This window comes from Galeopterus variegatus, unplaced genomic scaffold (assembly GCF_000696425.1).
Source record: "Galeopterus variegatus unplaced genomic scaffold, G_variegatus-3.0.2 Scaffold271, whole genome shotgun sequence".
NCBI lineage: Eukaryota > Metazoa > Chordata > Mammalia > Dermoptera > Cynocephalidae > Galeopterus > Galeopterus variegatus.
In genome coordinates this window covers 837,289-858,061 of record NW_007726382.1, presented here as the reverse complement: position 1 = coordinate 858,061, position 20,773 = coordinate 837,289, and the positions used below count along the sequence as shown (strand labels likewise).

The 20,773-nt window shown below is 38.1% G+C and overlaps 1 protein-coding gene across 4 annotated transcripts in view; it reads left to right on the top strand.

The window, feature by feature from the left end:
• Positions 1–19,928, top strand: part of CSPP1 (centrosome and spindle pole associated protein 1) — a 110,661-nt gene extending 90,733 nt beyond the window's left edge. For all 4 annotated transcript variants that reach the window (XM_008566843.1, XM_008566841.1, XM_008566840.1 and 1 more), the window contains 6 exons: positions 707–847; positions 3,533–3,573; positions 6,882–6,945; positions 14,488–14,597; positions 17,105–17,243; positions 19,059–19,928. In XM_008566843.1, coding sequence (XP_008565065.1) covers positions 707–847; positions 3,533–3,573; positions 6,882–6,945; positions 14,488–14,597; positions 17,105–17,243; positions 19,059–19,273 — 710 coding nt within the window. In that variant the 3' untranslated portion in view covers positions 19,274–19,928. The remainder of the gene's footprint in view (positions 1–706; positions 848–3,532; positions 3,574–6,881; positions 6,946–14,487; positions 14,598–17,104; positions 17,244–19,058) is intronic.
• Positions 19,929–20,773: the final 845 nt, after the last annotated feature.

The following is a 20,773-nucleotide window of genomic DNA, read 5'->3' as shown; positions in this document are numbered from 1 at the left end:
CTTGAAATTATATCCTAGTAATATAATTAGTGGGTCAAAGGGAATAATATTTTTAGGGCTTTTTATATGTATGGACTATATATTTATTATGAAGATTTAAAAATTAATATTTAACATTTCATTCTGATTAATTGATAGTCATGAAATTGTGGCAGAGGTGAATTCTTATACTGTCACTTCCCTAGTAATGGCATCCCTCCTAAAGTTCCAGCCAGACTGCATTTATCTTGTTTTCTGCATGATAGTTGCAAGAGCTAAAATATTAATTGGCTAATAATATGATTTTTTCATCTTTCCTGGATGTTTGAGAAGTCTTCTGTGATTATAGTGTTTCATGGCTGCCTGAGTCGTCACCACATGGCTGACCACTGGATACACCTGCATATATTGCCTTGCCATGTGTTCTCGGTGGCATCTTGTGGGAGTGGGGAAGGCAGGGATAGAGAATGCATCACCCACAGCTGCTGCTTGTTCTGGGGGCTTCCTCTTAATGTTGATAAGTTTGTGAAAAGGCATTTGTTAAAGAATATTAATTTCTTTAGTTTTATGGCTATTTAATGTCCTTTGACTTTGGTGATGTCCCACTAAGTAAATATGTTGTTCTCTGATTTTGAAATTAGGTTACTCATGTTACTTATAGTGAAGTTTTATAAAATCTCATTTGAAAACAAGATTCAACTTAGTTATGTAATAATTTTTATACCAGATTCAGAAACACGCGTTGATCTGAAATATATGTACCCAGATCCTCCAAGAGATCATCAGACTTTAGAGATTCAGCAGCAAGCCCTGTTAAGAGAGCAGCAGAAGAGGCTGAACAGAATAAAAATACAGGAAGGTGCTGAAGGTAGGGAATAGTTATTACTGTTTCAAATAGTGTCAGTGGGTTGTTCTTTGTTGGCTTGCTTTCTCTGTCTCTTGTCTTGATATCAGTCCCAAGCAGGTCCCTTCACTGACAGCTCCATGCTCACATGGCCCTTTTGGCCTGTGTTCCCAGAAAAGATCAAGTCCTGGAGAGGGCTCTGATTGGGCTCAGCTGGGGTGGTGTATACATGCATGAGAGGGGCCCAGTCTTTCCCTGTCGCCAAGAGGACCGAGTACTTTGACCAGCAAGGTGACATCTGTATCAGGAGCTAGGAAACAAAGGAAGGACTGTGGAGCAAACACATCAGTGCCCTGTGAGGCATTTCTTTACTGTGTATGGGGTTGTAGTTAAGTTTTGATGTGGCATAAAATCTGTAAAGCATCAGACTGGGCTATGATTGTTTTCATTAGTCAGCCAATCAACATATTCCTACTAGAAGTGCCGGTCCTGACTATATTCAGGGGATGGCGATGAATGAAATACGCTGCTGCTGTCAAGGAGCTGATAGTCTATTAGAGAAGTTAGATGCTAAATAAGTGTGACGAATTTTGCATAGAAGAAATCTAAGGTCCTGTGGGAGTGCGTAACGGAATGGGGGGCGGGCACCTAGAGGCAGAGTAGAGACCAGTTGTCTCAGAGAGCGTACATGGGCCCTGTTGATACTCCGAGTGCTGCATGGCCCTCACACCTGAATTTCACTAGCTTTGCCAGCCTTCAGGCCGTCGAGGGTGGTGGCCATGGAAAATAAGTCATAAAAACATAACAATCAGATAAGATTAGGAGGGATGGTCCTACCAATTATTTTTAGGAAAGTTTAAGACCCTACTTTGGCAGGCTGGTCTGGCTTGCAGAATCAGAGGAAGCTTTTTTGACCTGTGAGACAGCATCACGGAAGTAAATGATGTGACACTTTAGGCCCAGATCGCAGGTCAAGACGTTGATAAAAATTTGTTGTTGCAGAACAATTGGGTGGGAGAGGGAGAGGCAAAGGGGGAAGGAAATATGGTGGGAGAAGGAGGAAGGGGGGCATGGTTGAGGCCCATGGCACCCCCCTCATTCCTTCAGGGGAGACCAGGGAGCTTCCAGCAGTGGTTCAGTGTTGTTGCTGGGCTGGTTGCAGATGTTGGGGGAATGTGGCCAAAGCCCTTGGCCCTTCACTGTCCCAGCTCAGGAGCCTGGGCACTTCCTGTGGTGGCTCAGTGGTTGTTGCTCAGCTGGTTGTGGGTGTCGGGGGGCTGTGCCTGAGGCCCTCAGTCCCCCATTGTCCTGGTTTGGGAGCCCGTGGCACTTCCTGTGGCAGCTTGGCAGTTGTCGCTGGACTGTCGGTGTCAGGCATGGCTGAAGCCCCAGGCCCTCCCCCATCCCTGGCTTGGGGGCCCAGGGGGCCTCCAGTCCTTCTAGGTGTTATAGGTGTTCTTTAGTGATGTGAGACCTTCAGTAGTTAATATCAAACTTTGTCTCTGGTCAGTAGGTATTTTGTTTTTTCTTTCAGTTCTGTGTTGGATTATTTGCTGTTCCCACCACTTAAACTGTACTTGGGAACTAATTTGTTGTCCTTTGCTTACTTCTAAAATGGGGGAACTTCCTGTGGGGACCAACACTTGAGCCCTGTGGTTAAGCCAAATTGCTGCTTTGCTGCTGATTCCCTGGGGAAGGCTTATTGTGCAGCTTATGTTTTAATGGTTGACTTTGTAGGTACTTCTGGGTCTCGTGAAATCCGTACACTTGGGTTGCATAGAAACTCTGGTCTGGGCCTGAGTCTTTTCAGCAAACTGCTCCCCCTGCAATTCTGTATTCGTGACCAGTCTCCTCTGACTGGTCCAGTGCAGATTGGGGGCAGATCAGCTGCCCATGAGGTGCCCCAGTGTTCCCCCGGTGGACCCATCTACCCTACTGCCTGCACTCCAAACACTTCCCTGGTCCCTTACCATGACTCACCGTCCTCTCAGTGGTTCCTTTTTTCAGTTGTTGTGGCTCCTTGCTCCTACGTGGGTCCACGGGAACCCTCTTAGTGGTCCTGCTGGCCTAAGGGCCACTAAGGCCCTCTTCTCCCCTGCCGTTTCCAAGAAACTTCATATGAAGGGAACAGCTGCGGCTATTGCCAGCTCTTGCTCCATGTGCTCACCAGCTCCAGCCTTAAAGAGGCCAGGATTTGAAATGGTAGGAGCAATCCTTTCTTTTTCTCATTGTGGCTTCTCCTGCCTTCATGTACTCTGTAGGTCTTTCCTCCTCTTCCCCTGGACTCTAGCAGCCCCCACTTGGCTGTCGTTGCTTTTTAATAGTTGTAAATTGGTTGATTTATTGGAGAGAGTGACACTGGTGACTGTCTATTCTGCCATCTTGACTGTAAGCCTCCACTCAACAACTTTCTATACCGATTTTCGAAATGTAACAGAAGATGGTGAAGAATTTTACATTAATCATTTCCTTTTTCTGAATGCATCAGTTTTGAGTTTACTTGCTATATTCATTAATGTGAATGGAAGAATTTTATCCAACTAGAAGGGTTGTATTTATCGATAAGCAAGTTGTATTTTAAAAATATTCTGAAGTATGGTAGTTTAAAAATAATTTTCAGTAGAGAGCTGGTCATAAAAGATATTCTAAAATTTATTTTTATTTCTTAACATTTTCTAAACTTTTGTTTTTGTTCTCCATTGACTGCAGTTGATGCCATCCCAAGTGCTAAAGTACAAGAGCAAAGAATGGTAAGCAATCAGTCATAAGTTTTCAAGTTAGTTTTGGGGGATAAAAATTTTTAGGAATGTGATAAGTTAGTATTACAAATTTTGAATTCTTCAGGAATATTGAGTTAAGAAAGAATTTAAATCTCATCTGATCAGTGTATTGGGTAGCTAGAGAAGTGTTCGTATGATATGTAGGGAAAACATATTGTAATGGCTAAGAACAAGATTCTAGTGGTAGGCTGAGGGAGTCTGTTTTTAGCTCTGTAACTTAGGGCAAATTATTTAATCTCTCTGTGCCTCAGCTTCCTAAGCAGTTAGCTCAGTTGGTTAGAGTGTGGTAGTATAACACCAAGGTCAATGGTTCAGATCCCCATACCAGCCAGCTGCCAAAAAAACAATCAATCAATCAATAAATAAATATAAAATATTTTCAAGGCATTTAGAGACAGGCCCAGCATATAATAAGTTTTATATGTGTTTATTAAATAAATAAAAATAGCTCCAGTGTTGCTATGAGGATTAAGTAAGATAATATATTAAAAGCTCTTAGAGTAGGGCCTGGCTCTTAATAAGTACAGTGTAAGAGTTTGCTGTTATTAAGATTAACAGTGATAGAAGTAGGAGTCTATAATGAAAGTAGTGGTGAGGCCTATAAATAAAATAAGCAAGATAAAGGGATACAGAGTAATAATTCTCACTGAGGAGGTGACATTTGTTCAAGACTGAGTAAAGGGAAGGGATTCATTCAGCAAGTATTTATTGAGCACTTCTATGGACCAGAAACTGTTGCAGGTGCTGGGGGTATGGAGTAAACAAAAGGGACAAAGATTTCTGCTTTCTAATGGCTTACATTCTGAAAGGAGGGAGAGACAATAAACACATTAATCTATATAGTATGTTAAATCATGGTGGTATGGTGAAAATGAGAGCACAGAAAAGGAATTGGGGAGTACTGGGGTTATGGTTTGAAATGTAGTGGGCATGGGGCCTCAGGGCATAGGTAACATTTGAGTAAGGAGACCAGGGAGGTGCCATGGGAAATATGGGGGAAATCTGGAGGACAGACATTTCAGGCAGAGGCCCCGGCAGAGTTGGCCTGGTGCATGTAAGGAGCAAGCTGTGGGAAGGGGCAAGTGGGAGCAAATGGGGCAGACAGGTGCTGGCGTGAGGCTGCAGGGCCTCAGAGGCTGTCCCAGGGCTTTGGTTTTATGCTGTGCTTGTGGTTGATGTTTTCCCTTGATCACTGACTGCTGGGCATTGAAAATAGACAGAAGAGGAAAGAATGGTATTGCAGTAATCTAGGCAAGAGGTAAGGTGGCTTAGGCCGGGGTGAGTGCAGTGGAAGTGTCAGAAGTGTTTGGATTTATTTTCAAAGGAGACCTACTGGATTTTTGGCATACTGAAGTGGAGTATGACAGGAGTCAAAGATGGACTTCATGGCTTTTGGCCGGGAGTTGCTATTAACAGAGGTGGAGAAGCAGGAGAAACAAATTTAAGGGTCATGGGAAGATTGGGTACTTCATTTTAGGCATGGTAAGTTTGAAGTGCCTGTTAGACAAACATTTGGAGCTGGTGAGTACACAGATATGAGAGAGGTCAGGTGAAAAGGTAGAGGTTGGAAATAGGTAGTGTTCCCATTTTCAGACTGTAAAAGTAAGGCTCAGCTAGGCTCTTATTGCCCAGGGTTACTAGTTAGTAGCTGTTGGTGCATGGTTTTGGACTCATAATAATGATAATACAACGATATTGGGAATAGCCATTTATTGACCACACTCTACCTGAGTGAGGTATTTGACCTTTATTTGTTCTAAAGCTTACAAGGTATGCTTATCTCTATTTTGCATAAGAGGAAACTGATATTTAAAGGCTTATTATCTTGCCCACGGTCATACAACATTAATAAGCAGTGAAGTCCAGATTTGAACCCAGGTTGGTACAGAGCTCCTGCTTTTTCCTGCACCACAGTGGCCTGAGATGTCTTGACACCTACTGGGAAAGGATCTGCAGGTCGTGAGGTTCTTCCATATGTGGCAGTCATGTTTCTCTGTTAAAAGATACTGAAATTTAACATCTGGGGTTTTGCTTAAAATCCTGGATTAATAACAAAGATTTTGCTGAGTAGAAGAGCAGCATAAGCCAAAGTTTGTCATGGCTGTTACACAAAAGCTAATAAATTTTGGGCTCCTGATCTTCCTAGAAACTGGATTATATGGAAAACAGGATGAAATTGAGGATGATTGTCATGGAGAACATAAGAATTAGGTGTACTTTGATCACTCTTCAGTTGTGTGGAGGGCTGTGGGCAGAAGAGAAGTTGGGTAGAATGTGTAAGTGCTGAGAACAGCTGGTTCAGACCATTTGATTCATCTGCTGTGATTATCATCACCATAATCATGCTAGGAAGTAGATATAGTATCGGTGGGTGGTAAATTAAAAAGATTTAAATTTAGTATATGGAAAAATTCAGTACAAGAGAAGAAACTTCGGATAATGAATGCTGAGTATCAGTGGAATTTATTGCCTCAAAAATTAGTGGACAGCTCTTTGCTGGAGTGTTCTAGCAAAGCCCAGAAATCTGGTGGGGTGGTGCAGGAAGGTGTTAGCCAACTTTAGGTTCCTTCTGACATATATGGTGATATTATTCTGTATTTTATAATTCTCTATATGTAAATTTAAGTTACCTTTCATTTGGGAGCTCATTATAATAAGCCCAACCCTAGCATTAATTTTGTCCCCTATTGTATGTCCCTTTATATCTGTGCTATGTCATTGTGACAATTGCTGTCACATAGGGCTATCATTATCTGAGGGCACGTCTCTCTCCCTCCTATGGGTCTATGATCTACTCCAGAGCAGAAACTATTAATTCATCTTTGTATCCCCAGTTCATAGCATGGAAGAAATAGTAAAGTGCACTATACAGACTTATTGAAAGGATGAATGAATCCCAGCAGTCGTTAAAGACTTCTAATGTTTAATTATATTTTCATCAGCAGTAATGTGATCTTTTTATTTGACTTCAACCACAAGGGGGCAGGAAGGAGTGGAATTAGGAAGTAAATGTCTTTACTTGCCAGAATCTCTAATCAGGAGAGATCAGGTCTTACTGTTTCCCTCACTGTCTTGGTGGGAGTGGTATGTGCTAAGGCTTTCCAGTATTTTCTGGCCATTTGAATGTGGTGTAGGAGGGAAGCAGTCCTACTTCTCCCCATCCTCTTTAGCTTTTTGGGGGAACAGTATGGAAACTTGTGCTTCTTCTTAGTACAAATTTCTTATTTTTCCACATAGGACTAATAAAAATAGTCATTAATATATGATGTTTCTTTTAGCCCAGAGATGATACTAATGATGTCTTGAAAAATTCATTATTGGAATCTGATAGTGCATTTATTGGTGAGTATATTAATTTTAATTTATTAATGCTATATTGTTTAAATATTAAATAATATTTAAATCTTTTAAGTGCTTTTCTCCATATTTACAAAACCAGAACTGTTTGTCATGCAAGGTGATAAAAAAGGAATATTCTGTTTTACTGTTTAATGAATAATCATCAAAAATGGCATGCAAAGTTTTCACAATCAAAATTAATAAAATGAACTTTAAAAGTCTTAGGAGTAGTTCACACAAAAACCTGTACATGAATGTTTGGAAATAAATATTAGCTTTATTTTTAATAGCCCAGAAGTGGAATCAGCCCAGATGTCCTTCAGCACGTGAATGGTTAAATAAACTCTGTATATGCATACCATGGAATAGTGCTCAGCAATAAAAGGGAACAAACTATTGAAACCTGTAATAACTTGGATGATTTTTCAGAAAAATATGCTGAGCAAAAAAGCCAATCCCAATAACTTATATACAGTGTGATTCCATCCATACAGCATTTTTGAAATGACAGAATTTAGAAAGTGAGAACAGATTAGTTGTTGCCAGGTGTAAAAGATAGGAGAGGTGTATATAGTTATAAAAGAGCAACAGGGATCCTTGTGGTTTTGGAACAGGTTAACATCTTGTTTGTAGTGGTGGATACACAAATGTAAACAGACGATAAAATAGTAATAGAACTTAATACACACATGCAAACACATAAATGAGTACAAGTAAAACTGGGAAAACTTGCATAAGGTCAGCAGATTGTATCAGTATCCATATCCTGGTTGTGAGATTGTACTGTAATTTTTCAAAATGGAGGAAACAGGGCAAAGTGTACAAGGGATCTCTATTATTTCTTGCAAGTGCATGTGAATCTACAATTATTGTGATAAATATTTCTGTTAAAAAAGCCATAGGAATATTTAGTCTTCAGAAGCTATGTGAAGGTACCATGGGACTTTTTTACTTAAGTATTATAATTACATAGTCTGATCATTAGTGTTTCTGCTATTCAAGGACCATCAGGGTATTATCTCTTTTATATATTAGTTGTATTTCATTCCATTTACGTTAGATTTTCATGTGATAGAAATTCCAAGTTAATTTATATTTCTGTCTTTGTGTTATGCTTTGTTTTTTAATGAAGTTTTCCTTTCCAAGGAAGTTGCACCGGGGAGAGTGATTAAAGATAAACCAGCAGGAGATAGTGATGGGAAGATAGCTCATCAGTGGAGGCATGTGGGAAACGTTACCTCTCCTTCCTAACAATGAGATAGTCTGGGCCACTCAAGATCGTGTTGTGGAATATTTCGTTACTCTAGACCTTATACTAGACCTAGATCAAAGATACAGCAGTCTGCTTTTTGGTTACTGGTCACTGAAAATATCCCATAGTCATGACTGTGTTACCACTGCTCTAATGAATGTGAGTAAGGCTGGTGGTTTTTATTTTTAAAAATTATTATTTTTTATTTTTTATTTTTTTCCTTTTTGTCTTTTGTACTGACTGGTAACGGGATCGTAACCCTCGGTGTCGCGCCCGTACTGGGGACCGGCAACGGGATTGCAACCCTCGGTGTTGCGCCCGCACCACGCTCAGCCAGTGAGCGGGAACCAGTCTCCACATGGGATCCGAACCCTCGGCGGGAGCGCCGCTGCGCTCCCAAGCGGCGCACTCTCCAGTGTGCCACCGGGCTGGCCCTAAAAATTATTTTTAAATTGGGTAAAATACACATAAACATAAAATTTATGTTTAAATTGAGTGGCATTAAATGCATTCACATTGCTGTGCAACCACTGCCACCATCCATCTTCAGAACTTGTCATCTTTGAAAACTGAAACTATTCATATTCAATGATAATTCCCCACTCCCCTGTCCCTGGCAGCCACCATGCTACTTTCCATCTCATGAATTTGACTACTCTAGGACCTCATATAAATGAAGCATATGTATTTGTCCTTTTGTGACTAGCTTATTTCACTTAGCCTAATGTCCTCAGTGTTCATCCGTGTTGTAGCATGTGTAAGATGCCTCCGCCCCTTTTAAGGCTGAATAATATTCCATCATATGTATGTAACACATTTTGTTTATCCATTCATCTGTTGATCTGTCTTATTGATAGTAGCCATCCTCAGGTGTGAGATGATATCTCATCATGGTTTTTGATTTGCATTTCTATAATGAGTAGTGATGTTGGACATCTTTTCATGTGCTTATTGAGTATTAGTATATCTTCTTCATAGAAATGTCTATTAAAGTCTTTGCCAATTTTAAAAATCAGGCAGTTTGTTTTTTTGTTGTTGAGTTGTAGGTGTTTTTTTATTATATATTCTGGATATTAAACCATTATCAGATATATAATCTGGAAATGTTTTCTCCATAGTGGGTTCCCTTTCCCTCCAATAGTTGTGTCCTTTGATGCACAAAAGTTTTAAATTTTGATGCAGTCCAATTTATGTTTTCTTTTGTTGCCTGTGCTTTGGGGTCATATCCAAGAAACCATTGCCAAATCCATTGTCTTGAAGTTTTTCTCCTGTGTTTTCTTCTAAGAGTTTTATGGTTTTAGCTCTTACATTTAGGTGCCTAACAAGAGAGTTGTGTTAAAATACCTGAGGCAGAAACTGATAGAACTGCATGGAAAAAGAGATGAATATATTATTATGGTTGGAGACTTCAACACCCCCTCTCAGAAGTAGATTCAGCAGGCAGAAAATCAATAAGAACATAATTGAACTTAGTTGCACTATCAATCACCTGGATATAATGGCTATCTGAGACTGCTTCATCAACAACAGTGGAACACACATTCTTCTCAAACTCGCATGGAACATTCACCAGGATAGACCACATTCTGGGCTGTAAAACACACCTTAAAAAATTTAAAAGAAGAGAAATCATACAATGTCTGTTCTCAGACCACAATGGACATAAACTACAAAATAATAACAGAAAGATAGCTGGAAAAATCCCAAAATACCTGGAGATTAAGCACCATACTTCTAAATAACACATGGGTCAAAGAAAAAGAAATTTAAAAGTATTTTGAGTTACATGAAAATGAAAATACAACTTATCAAAGTTTGTAAAATGCAGCAAAAATAATGCTTAGAGGGAAACTTATAGCGTTGAATGCATATATTAGAAAAGTAGGAAGATCTAAAATCAGTAATCTAAGCTTCCACATTAGGAAACTGGAAAAAAAATAAAAAGAGCAAATTAAATCCAAAGTAAGATGACGAAAGGAAATAATAAAAATTAGACCAGAAATCAATGAAATCAAAAACAGGAAATTAATAGACAAAATCATTGAAAACGAATGCTGTTTCTGTGAGAAGATCAATAAAATTGATAGCCTCTAGCTATGCTGAGGGAAAAAAAGAAGAGACAAATTACTTATATCAGAAATGAAAGAGGGGACTTCACTACAGATTCTATGGACATTAAAAGTATAGTCAAGGAATACTGTGAAGAAATCTATGCTCACAAATTCGATAATCTAGATGAAATCTAACATCTATTCATGGTAACTCAGCAAACTAGAAATAGAGGGGAACTTCTTCAACTTGATAAAGAACATCTACAAAAATCCTATAGCTAACATAAGCTTTCCCAGTAAGATCAGGAACAAGGTAAGGATGTCCTCTCTCACCACTCCTTAGAACCATTCTGGAAGCCCTAGCTAATGCAATAAGGCAAGAAAAGGAAATAAAATGTATATGGAATGGGAAGGAAGAAATAGACTTATCTTTGTTCACAGATGATATGATTGCAGAAAATCTGAAGGAATCAATTAAAAAACTCCTGGAACTAATAAGTAGTTACAGCAAGGTTGCAGGATACAAGGTTACTATACAAAAGTTAGTCACTTTCCTATATGCCAGTAATGAACAAGTGAAATTAAAAACACAATACCATTTATATTAGCATCCTTTCCAGAAGAAATACTGAGGTATAAATCTAACAAAATATATACATGATCTATCTGAGGAAAACTACAAAACTCTGATGAAAGAAATAGAAGTACTAAATAAGTGGAGAGATAGTCTGTGTTCAAAGAAGACTCAATATGGTCAAGATGTCAGTTCTTCCCAACTTGATCTATAGATTAAAAGCAATTCCAATCAGAATCCCAGGATGTTATCATGTGGACATTGACAAACTGAGTCTAAAGTTTCCATGGAGAGGCAAAAGATCTAGATAGCTAACACAATATTGAAAGAGAAGAACAAAATTGGAGGACTGTCACTACCTGATTTCAAGACTTATGGTGAAGTAATAGTAACAAAAACAGCATAGCATTGGTACATGAATAGACAGATAGATCAATGGAACATAATAGAGAGCCCCAAAATAGACCCATGCAAATATGGTCAACTGATCTTTGAAAAAGGAGCAAAGGCAATATAATGGAGAAAAAGATAGTCTTTACAACAAATGGTGTTGGAGCAACTGGACAGCCACATGCAAAGAAAGAAATCTAGACACAGAGCTTACATTCTTCACAAAAATTAACTGAGAATGGATTATAGACATAAATGTAAAATGCCAGACTATAAAACTCAGAGAAGATAACAGGAGAAAACCTAGATGACCTTGGGTATCATAATAACTTTTAAGATACATTACCAAAGTCATGATCAATGAAGGAAATAATTGATAAGCTGGACTTCACTAAAATTAAAAATTTCTGCTCTGCAAAACACACTTGTCAAGAGAATGAGAAGACATGACAGGACACAGACTGTGAGAAAATATCTGCGAAAGACATATGTGACATAAAGGACTGTTACCCAAAATACACAGAGAACTCTTAAAACTCAACAATAAGAAAACAAAAAACCTAATTAGAAGGTGCGTAAAAGACTTGCACACACTTCACCAAAGAAGATATACAGATGGTAAATAAGCATATAAAATGATTATCATCCTTTGTTATTAGGGAATTGTAAATTAAAATGAGATACCACTACACACCTGCTAGAATGGCCAACATTTAGAATATTGACAACACTAGATGTTGGCAAGGATGTGAAGCAACAGTAACTTTCATTCACTGATAGTAGGAATACAAAATGGTACAGCCACTTTGGAAGAGAGTGTGGCAGTTTCTTACAAAAATATTCTTACTGTATAATTCAGCAGTTATTATTCTTGGTATTTACCCAAAGGAGTTGAAAACTTGTCCCTACAGAAACCTGAACACAAATATTTATAGCAGCTTTATTAATAATTGCCAAAACTTGGAAGCAACCAAATATCTTTCAATAGGTGAATGGATAAATAAAGTGTGGTACATCCAGTCAATGCAATATTATTCAGCATTAAAAAAAAAATGAGCTACCAAGCTATGCAAAGGTGTGGAAGAACCTTAAAAACATATAAGTGAAAGAAATCAATGTGAAAAGGCTACATACAGTATGAATCCTGCTACATGACATTCTTGAAAAGGTAAAACCATGGAGACACTAAAAAGATTAGTGGTTACCAGGGATTAGGGGATTGGGAGGGATGAAAGGCAGATCCCAGAAGATTTTTAGGGCAGTGAAACTATTCAATGATACTACAGTGGTGGATACATGTATTAGTCCATTTTGGTTGCTTATAACAAAATACCTGGATCTGGGTAATTTCTAAGAAAATGAAATTTATTGCTTACAGTTTCAGAGGCTGGGAAGTCCAAAATCCAAGGAACATGTCTGGTGAGGGTCTTGATGGTGGTGACAGTGACCCCCAGGGGTCTCACATGGCAGAAAATGGTAGAGCAGAGAGAGAGACTAACTTCCTCATTCACTCTTTTTTTAAAGCCCTCAGAACCATGCCCCTGACCACAATTTTTAATCCGTTCACTAGGGCATGGTCCTAGAGTCTAATCACCTCCCCAAGGCTCCACCTTTCAATTACCATAATAGGATTTCCCACCCTCCCAATAGTCACAATGGGGGCTGAGTTTCTAATACATAAAACTTGGGAGACACAATTCAAGCTTCATTGAGTTTGAGGGGGGACATTCAATCCACTACAATACATGCCATTATACATTTGTCAAAACCTGTAGAACATATAACACCAAGAGTGAACCCAATGTAAACTATGGACTTTAGGTGATAATGATGATTTCAATGTAGGTTCATTGATTGCTACAATGAACCACTCTGGTGTGGGATGTTGGTAGTGCGGGCAGCTGTGCCTCTGTGTGGGGCGGTGGTGGGAGGGTATATAGGAACACTGTGCACTTTGCACTTAAATTTGCTGTGAACTTAAAACTGCTCTAGACAAATACAAGCTACTAAAAAAAAGAATTAGTGGTGAGGTATATAAAGAAATCAGAAAACTTATTTTGGAATTCTAGAAAGCCCCATATCTCATTCAATAAAATGTAGTTATTCAAAAAAACAGCTATACAGGATAAATTTGGAAGTTTTGAATTATTTGTCAATTATATATTAAATTATTTTGTCAATTATATGTTAAATGATAGTATTGTATCAGTGTTAAATTTCCTGAATGTGATTATTATACTGTAGCTACGTAGGAGTCAGTCCTTGTTCTTAGAAGATGCATGCTTAAGTATTTTGGGACAAAGTGTCATGATGTCTCCAACTTCCTGGTTTAGCAAAGTGGCTCAGTAAAAATAAGCAACAACATTCCCCAAAATATATATAGAAATTGGCAAAATAACAAATTCATTCATTGTGTTCATTGTATTATTACAATTTTTCTTGAGGTTTAAATTTTTTCAAATGCAGGAGTTGGGGAAAAATTTTTAAATGTTATAGGCTATTCATCTCCGTGGTCAAATAGGCTATTGGCTGAGTAGAATGGGTATAATCAAAAAGACTGACAGTACCAAGTGTTGGTGATGATGTGGGGAAACTGGAACGTTCTTACAATGTAAAATTGTATAGCCACGTTTGAAAACAATTTGGTAGTTACTAAAAATGCTGAACAGAGTTACCATAATACCTAGCAGTTTCATTCCTACTATATATCCCCCCAATGAAAATCCAAAGACTTGTATATGAATGTTCATTGTAGCGTTATTCATAATCACTAACAACTAGCAAATATGTCCATCAACTGGTAAATGCATAGGCAAAATGTGACATAGCCATATGATGGAGTTCTACTGAGCAATAAAACAGAATGAACTACTGGAACATGGTACTACATAGGTGAGCCTCAAACACATTATGCTAAGTGAAAGACAAAAGATTACATTGTAGAATTTTATTTATGTAGAATGTTAGGTAAGGTAAATCTGTTGAGACAGAGAGCAGATCAGTGTTTGCTGGGGCTGAGCAGGTGGGAGTGGGGAGTGATTGCCCATGGGCACAAGGGAGCTGTAAAGTGATGGAAATGTTCTAGATTATAATGATGACTACATACTTCCGTAAATTTACTAGAAATCATTGAACTGTGTACACTTAAGGTGAGTGGATTTTACGGTATGTAAATAACATCTTAATAAAGTGATTCAAAAACAGGCTCTTTTTAAAACTCAGGTTTAGCTCTGAGTAGAAGATTTGAAATAGACTCCTCCTTTGTGTGCCCCTTTTAGGTGCTTATGGTGAGACATATCCAGACATCGAAGATGACGTCCTCCCTCCACCATCACAGCTGCCCTCCGCGAGGGAGCGCAGGAGGAACAAATCGAAAGGACTGGACTTTGTATGAAATGTCTTTTTCTTTTCCCCCTTTTTCTGTTCAGAAGAGTGAAAGGTCTGGGTTCTGACCCATGCTAAATTTGTGTGGTCCAATAAAGAAAGAGCACTTGCTTTGAAATAAGGTGGACATGGGTCTGAATCTAGGCTCTACCACCAATTAGTGGATGACTTTGAGTAGCTTATTGAACTGCTGCCTTGACTTCTTTGAGGTAATATTTTCTTATCCCCTGTGGTGGCTATAAATAGAAGCTGTGTACCTCACACAAAAATCTCTGTCCTATAAATGTTAATTCATCACCCCAGTCTTCCTTCTTCCTCTGAATGTAAGGATTTCAGAGAAGGGCACAAGAAGCAACTGATACCGTTTACTGGAAAGCCTGTTACAACTCATAACATCCTCATAACCCAACTCTCTGATATAGGTGTCATCTTTGTTTTGGTCAAAAGACTTGCCCAAAGTCACATAGACAAGAAGGCCGAGATTCAAACCTATGTTCTCTCCACTCTGCTCCACAGCTTTACAATATAGCCAGTAAAAAGCATAGGCTTAGAGCCCTCAGTACATGTACCACCAATGTCAGGTCCTCATTGAGTAAGCAACTTTGGACAATTTCTTAAACTCTGTGTTTCCTTATATATGACATGAAGATATAGTTAGGTAATATATGTGTGAACATTTAGCATTGAGCCAAATATGCAGGGAGCTCTGAACAAATAACAGATACTTTTGTTATTAGCAGTGTTATATGTACAGCTTTACCAGGCAGCGATAACTTTGTTTACTTGTTACCCTAGGCAACCACTAATCTACTTTGGTCTCTATAGGTTTGCCTTTTCTGGACACATCATGCAAATGAGACCATACAATGCATGGTCATTTGTGACTGATTGCTTTGTTGTCTGTCTTTATTCAAAGGTCACCATGTGGCATCTGGTGGCAGCACTGATCCCTCTGTGTTGCTGAATCAGAATCCACTGTGTGGGTGGTGCACATGTTGTTCATTCAGTGGTTGGTGGACATTTGGGTTGTTTTTACTTTTGGGGTATTATGAATAATGCTATTAATATTCACGTGCAGGTTTTTGATGTTTTCATTCCTCTTGAATATGAAAGATCTTCAAAAAGTTCATGGAAGAATTCATATTATCTTTTTATTCCATTTTTCCATGAACTGTTTGAAGTACTCTCGTATATATTTGGGAGTAAAACTGTTGGGTTATATGTAATTGTATATTTAGCATTTTGAGGAACTGCCAGACTGTCTTCCAAAGCGGCTATACCATTTTACATTCCTATCAGCAGCTTCCAGTTTCTCTACATCCTAGTTTACACTAATTATTGTCCGTCTTGTTGATTATAGCCATCTAGTGGGGGTGAAGGGGTTTCATTGTGGTTTTCAATTGTATTTCCTTAACGTTGAACACCTTTTCATGTGCTTGTTAGCAGGTGTACATTTCCTTCAGATATATGTCTATTCAAATCCTTTGCCCATTTTTAAATCAGGCTGTCTTTTTATTGTGATGTTGTAAGGGTTCTTTATACATTCTGGCTGCAAGTCCAGTATCAGATATTTGATTTGCAAATATTTTCTCCCATTCTGTGTCTTTTTTACCTTCTTGATGGTATCCGTTGAAGCACAGAAGTTTTTAAATTTTAATGTGGTCCAACTTACCAATCTTATCACTTGGGCTTTTGGTGTCTTATCTAAGAAACCATTACCTAAACCAAGATCATGAAGATTTACTTCTATTTTCTCTTATAGTTTTGCTCTTAAAGTTAGTCTATGATATACACTTTAATTTTTGCTTATGGTGAGGTGTAGGGTTCCAAGTTCATTCTTTGGCATGTGGACATCCAGTTTTTTGGTACCATTTGTTGAAGAGACTATTCTTTTCCCTGTTGCATTTTGTTGGCTCCTCATCTAAAAATGTAAGGATTTATTTCAGGATTCTTATTTCTCTTCCATTGATTTATATCCTTATGTCAGTACCACACTGTCTTGATTACTATAGCTGGACTGAGTCTTAGCCCTTGCTGTTTTAGTTTTTCCTTTTGTGTTCTGTAACTGTCAAGCTTTATCCAGTCTGGCAGCATTTATACATCATCACATATGCTATACCTTTTCCTTGACTGGGTCATGTGAGCCTGCATGAATAAACACAGGAGTCAGAATATAAATGCTCCATATTTCCAGTTATTTTGTTCATCACAATATACATTTATCAAGGGTAATATATATATTTTTTTAATTTTAATTTTTATTATTATTTTTTTTGACTGGTAAGGGGATCGCAACTCTTGGCTTGGTGTTGTCAGCACCACGCTCAGCCAGTGAGTGCACCAGCCATCCCTATATAGGATCCGAACCCACAGTCTCGGTGCTACCAGCACCGCACTTTCCTGAGTGAGCCATGGGGCTGGCCCCAAAGATAATATATTTTGATTCTCTGATTCATCCTGAATATATTTTATGTTAAAGACTGTTGCTGAAGTTCTGTTCTCTATCTACAGGATAACAACCATCCTAACGTACCATTGGATGGTCTCTCTTTAAAATCTGTGTCCAGTGTAAATGTTGATCAGCTTAGAATGAGAAATGAGGAAAGAATGCGAAGACTGAATGAACTTCAGAATAAACCTATTAATACAGGTAAATGGCCAAGTTTAATGACCTGTTACAGCAAATCCTATAGGAACTCTTAAATTTGTTTACATGGAAATTTTCTCTGATGGTTGGGAGATAGATGGGATGGGAGTTTTAAAGTCCTTTTGAGTCAAATGGCCCAGGGCACAGTAACTATCCAGCAAAACCAGACCTCAGGATTAATTTTGCATCCAATTCTTTCTTCCAGATTCTAAGTAGATAAAATAGTTTTTGCGTATGAAATATAACCACGCTTTGCTTTCAGCAGGGAAAAATGCTGACTAGTATGGTATAGTAATCACTTACTGAAGTGAGAGATTATCAGAAATTAAGACTTTGAGTTCTTTAAATAATGTATCTATTTTAAATGTGTAAGTACTATGAAGAAACTTTTTACTTTTTTACTTGGCTTTCTGCACCATGGACAAACAAAATAGCCACAGGCTGGTATTTTCTTTTTGTAAGTCAATTGAAGCTAGTCATTATGAGTGGTCTTTCATGACTCACAGGTTCAAGCTTGACAGGGAGCATGAGGCAGTGTTCCTCTGACAGCTAATGAGCTCCTATGCCTATTCCACCCTTTTTCATACTGATTCTTTTAGTCACTGGGCTAATGGGAGAATTTTATATTGGTATTATTATTAGTTCTGGCAAATAGTAAAGTAGTCTATTTGGACAATACCCTTTAGTCTGGTAAGCTACATTACAATAATTTTCTAATAGCAATTGTCTTAAGATATTTTTAGATCCTACCTTAACACTCATATAATCTCTAGCAGTTAAGGTGCGATGTGTTCTGATGGTGATAATTCCATACCAGACACCAGCAGACATTGTCAATTGGTGGAACAGTACTTCTCACACCACACCCACGAAAATGTGGAACAGTGGGATAGGATGTCATCTTTCTAGCTAAAAGGCATTTTCTTCTCAATTTCTTTTAGAACCAATAAACTGAATTAATATTTATCACAGAAATATTTGAGAGAAGATAGAGCATATTAAGAATCTAGTCTTCCAGAAGGTTTCCATGTCTAAACTGTTTTTTAAAACTGTCCTTTCAAACAGGAGCTTTTTGGTGTGATGTGGATTGATTGCATATTAATCTGCACACATCCCTTTGCTGGGTTTATCCTTCACAGACCAGGAGATGTAATTAAAAAAAGAAAACAAAAAACTGACATCGCAGGGTAGGAAGACAGATTTTCCTATTTTTATATCTAATTAATAATAAGTAAAATATAGATATAGAAGTTGAGTACAAATTCAATTAAAGAATAAAACAAATTAAGAGCTACCTCTTAATGGACTAGATATGGCCTACTTAGATTAGGTGTTAAGAATGGAGGTAGTTTCATCCCAACTAGTGCTTTTCCAAAATGACTTAATTTCCTTATAGCAGTGTTAGAGGTTGGGAATATTCCCCAAACCTTGCTGAATTAAAAAAAAAAATAAGTTCTATATGATATCCATTAGATTTCTCCTGAAGGTGAGTTATAAAATAAGATTACCAATACTCCTCCAGTCAACCTTAGTCTTTGGTGGAGTGTCCTCAATTATATGTAGGATCCCTCTTATATACTTAGAATTCCTGTGGGTGCTGGTGCTGTGGAGTCAACTTACTCCATTTTTTGTTTGACCATTTTTTGTTTCAGAAAATTGGACCCTTCCTGGGCCTGCTCTCCCGCCTCTAAAATGGGGGTCTGAACAAAACATTCAGTTCAGAACCTAATCCAATCCTGTGAGGAAAGGCTGAGCTGTAATGGGATGGACTACAGGAGACTTTTGTCACCTGAGTCATGTGTCTCTTGCCTTCTGTAGATGACGAGAGTTCCCTGGTCGATCCTGATGACATCATGAAACCTGTGGGTGATGATGATGGATCAAACTCTGTAGCAACTGAGCCCTGGCTACGCCCCGGCACCTCAGAAACACTGAAGCACTTCATGGCAGAGCAGCTGCACCAGGAGCAGCAGCAGGTCCCCGGAAAACCAGGCACTTTCCCTTGGCAGGGCCTGTCTACAGCACATGGTTAAAATAAATCTGTATCGGACCTGGTAGTGCTTTTAAAGGTAAGCAGAATGTTAAATCTGTACCTTTAATAACATGTACTACTTTTGGCTTCTATCTGGAAATTACTTATTGTTCCATCTGTATATAAACTATTTTTTCCATGATGTATATTATGTACATAAAAGTCCATGATTATTGATTTTATATATTAGAATTGTATAGAATTATTTTTGCACAATTTTGCCACAAATTAGGGTGATAATAAACTCTTGGATTCAACTACCATATGTGCATTATTTTAAATTCTACTGAAGGTGAATAAAACGTAAATGTCTTAAGAGTACTGTAAAATCAGAATACCCTTTGTTATGTGCATATTTGCCGCTGTTATCTGTATTCAAAATAATTCATTTCATAAATGCATCTGTTGTAGCTGTGACTATTCCAGTTGCTATGTAAAGAAGAGAATCAAATGTGCTATTTTCATGTCATTTGTAGCTACTGACTCAGTAGAAATGATGGGAGCCGAAACTGATTTTACTCCTGTGAGCCATGCACTAAATGTTACAACTTTCTGCCTCTTTTTATTTTTGTGCCAATGAAAGCATTGTCTTAAGTTACTAATTTATATGATTTAACTACTTCTTGATAGAAATAAATTTTTATTTTTATTACCAATATGTCGATTTCTTATTTTAATTGGAATTGAGGTTTCTAGAGGCTGAAGAGAGGTAGGAACACCTGGAGTCAGGGACAGAGACAGGAATCTTTGCTCTGCCACCATGGACCGTTGGATAAGTGAGTCAGTTTTTCTCATCACTCAGTAAGTTGATGCTGCTAAAACAGGAAAGATTCATTCAAATTCCGTAAAATAATTCTTAACTTGGATTAGTCTTCAGCAACATGACAGCTGAGAACACTCCCCAGGCACTACTTCTGTGACATGTCCGTTGACATAATTAATGGCAGACAAGATCATACAAGTTCGTTGCAATTGTGAAATTTCTGTTATTTTGAGCTTTGGCTACGTGTTAATTTTATACTCAATTTTCTAATTTTAACCATTGTTTGTTTTACTATTAGAGATTTTTCTTCTCTCCTTATTATCTGAAAGTAAGAAGAAAGCCTGTGTCTCCCCTAGGGAGAGTCCTGATGCTACAGGTTGTGTAAAGCAAACTAGAAGGTCCCCTGAGGTGGGTGACGCCTAGCTTTAGCATCCAGCTGGGCTTGAACAGAGTTGTGTCTCAGAAGTAATAAATATGGTACACTTACAAATCCATTGTTCAATAACTGTTCATTATCTAAGAGATATGTGAAAGCAAAGATGGCATACTTCTGTTTTTTAACGCAGCTCTCTTAAATTATGTTGACGTTCCATTTTCTTTTTTAATGCTATGTACCATACAATTTGAACTGACTCCTAGGATGCACAATATCACTGCAAACTGCCCCGAATGGAATTTTAGCTCTTTTTCTCAGAATTCAAATAGTATAGCCTTATGCTGGATTATTAATAAATACAC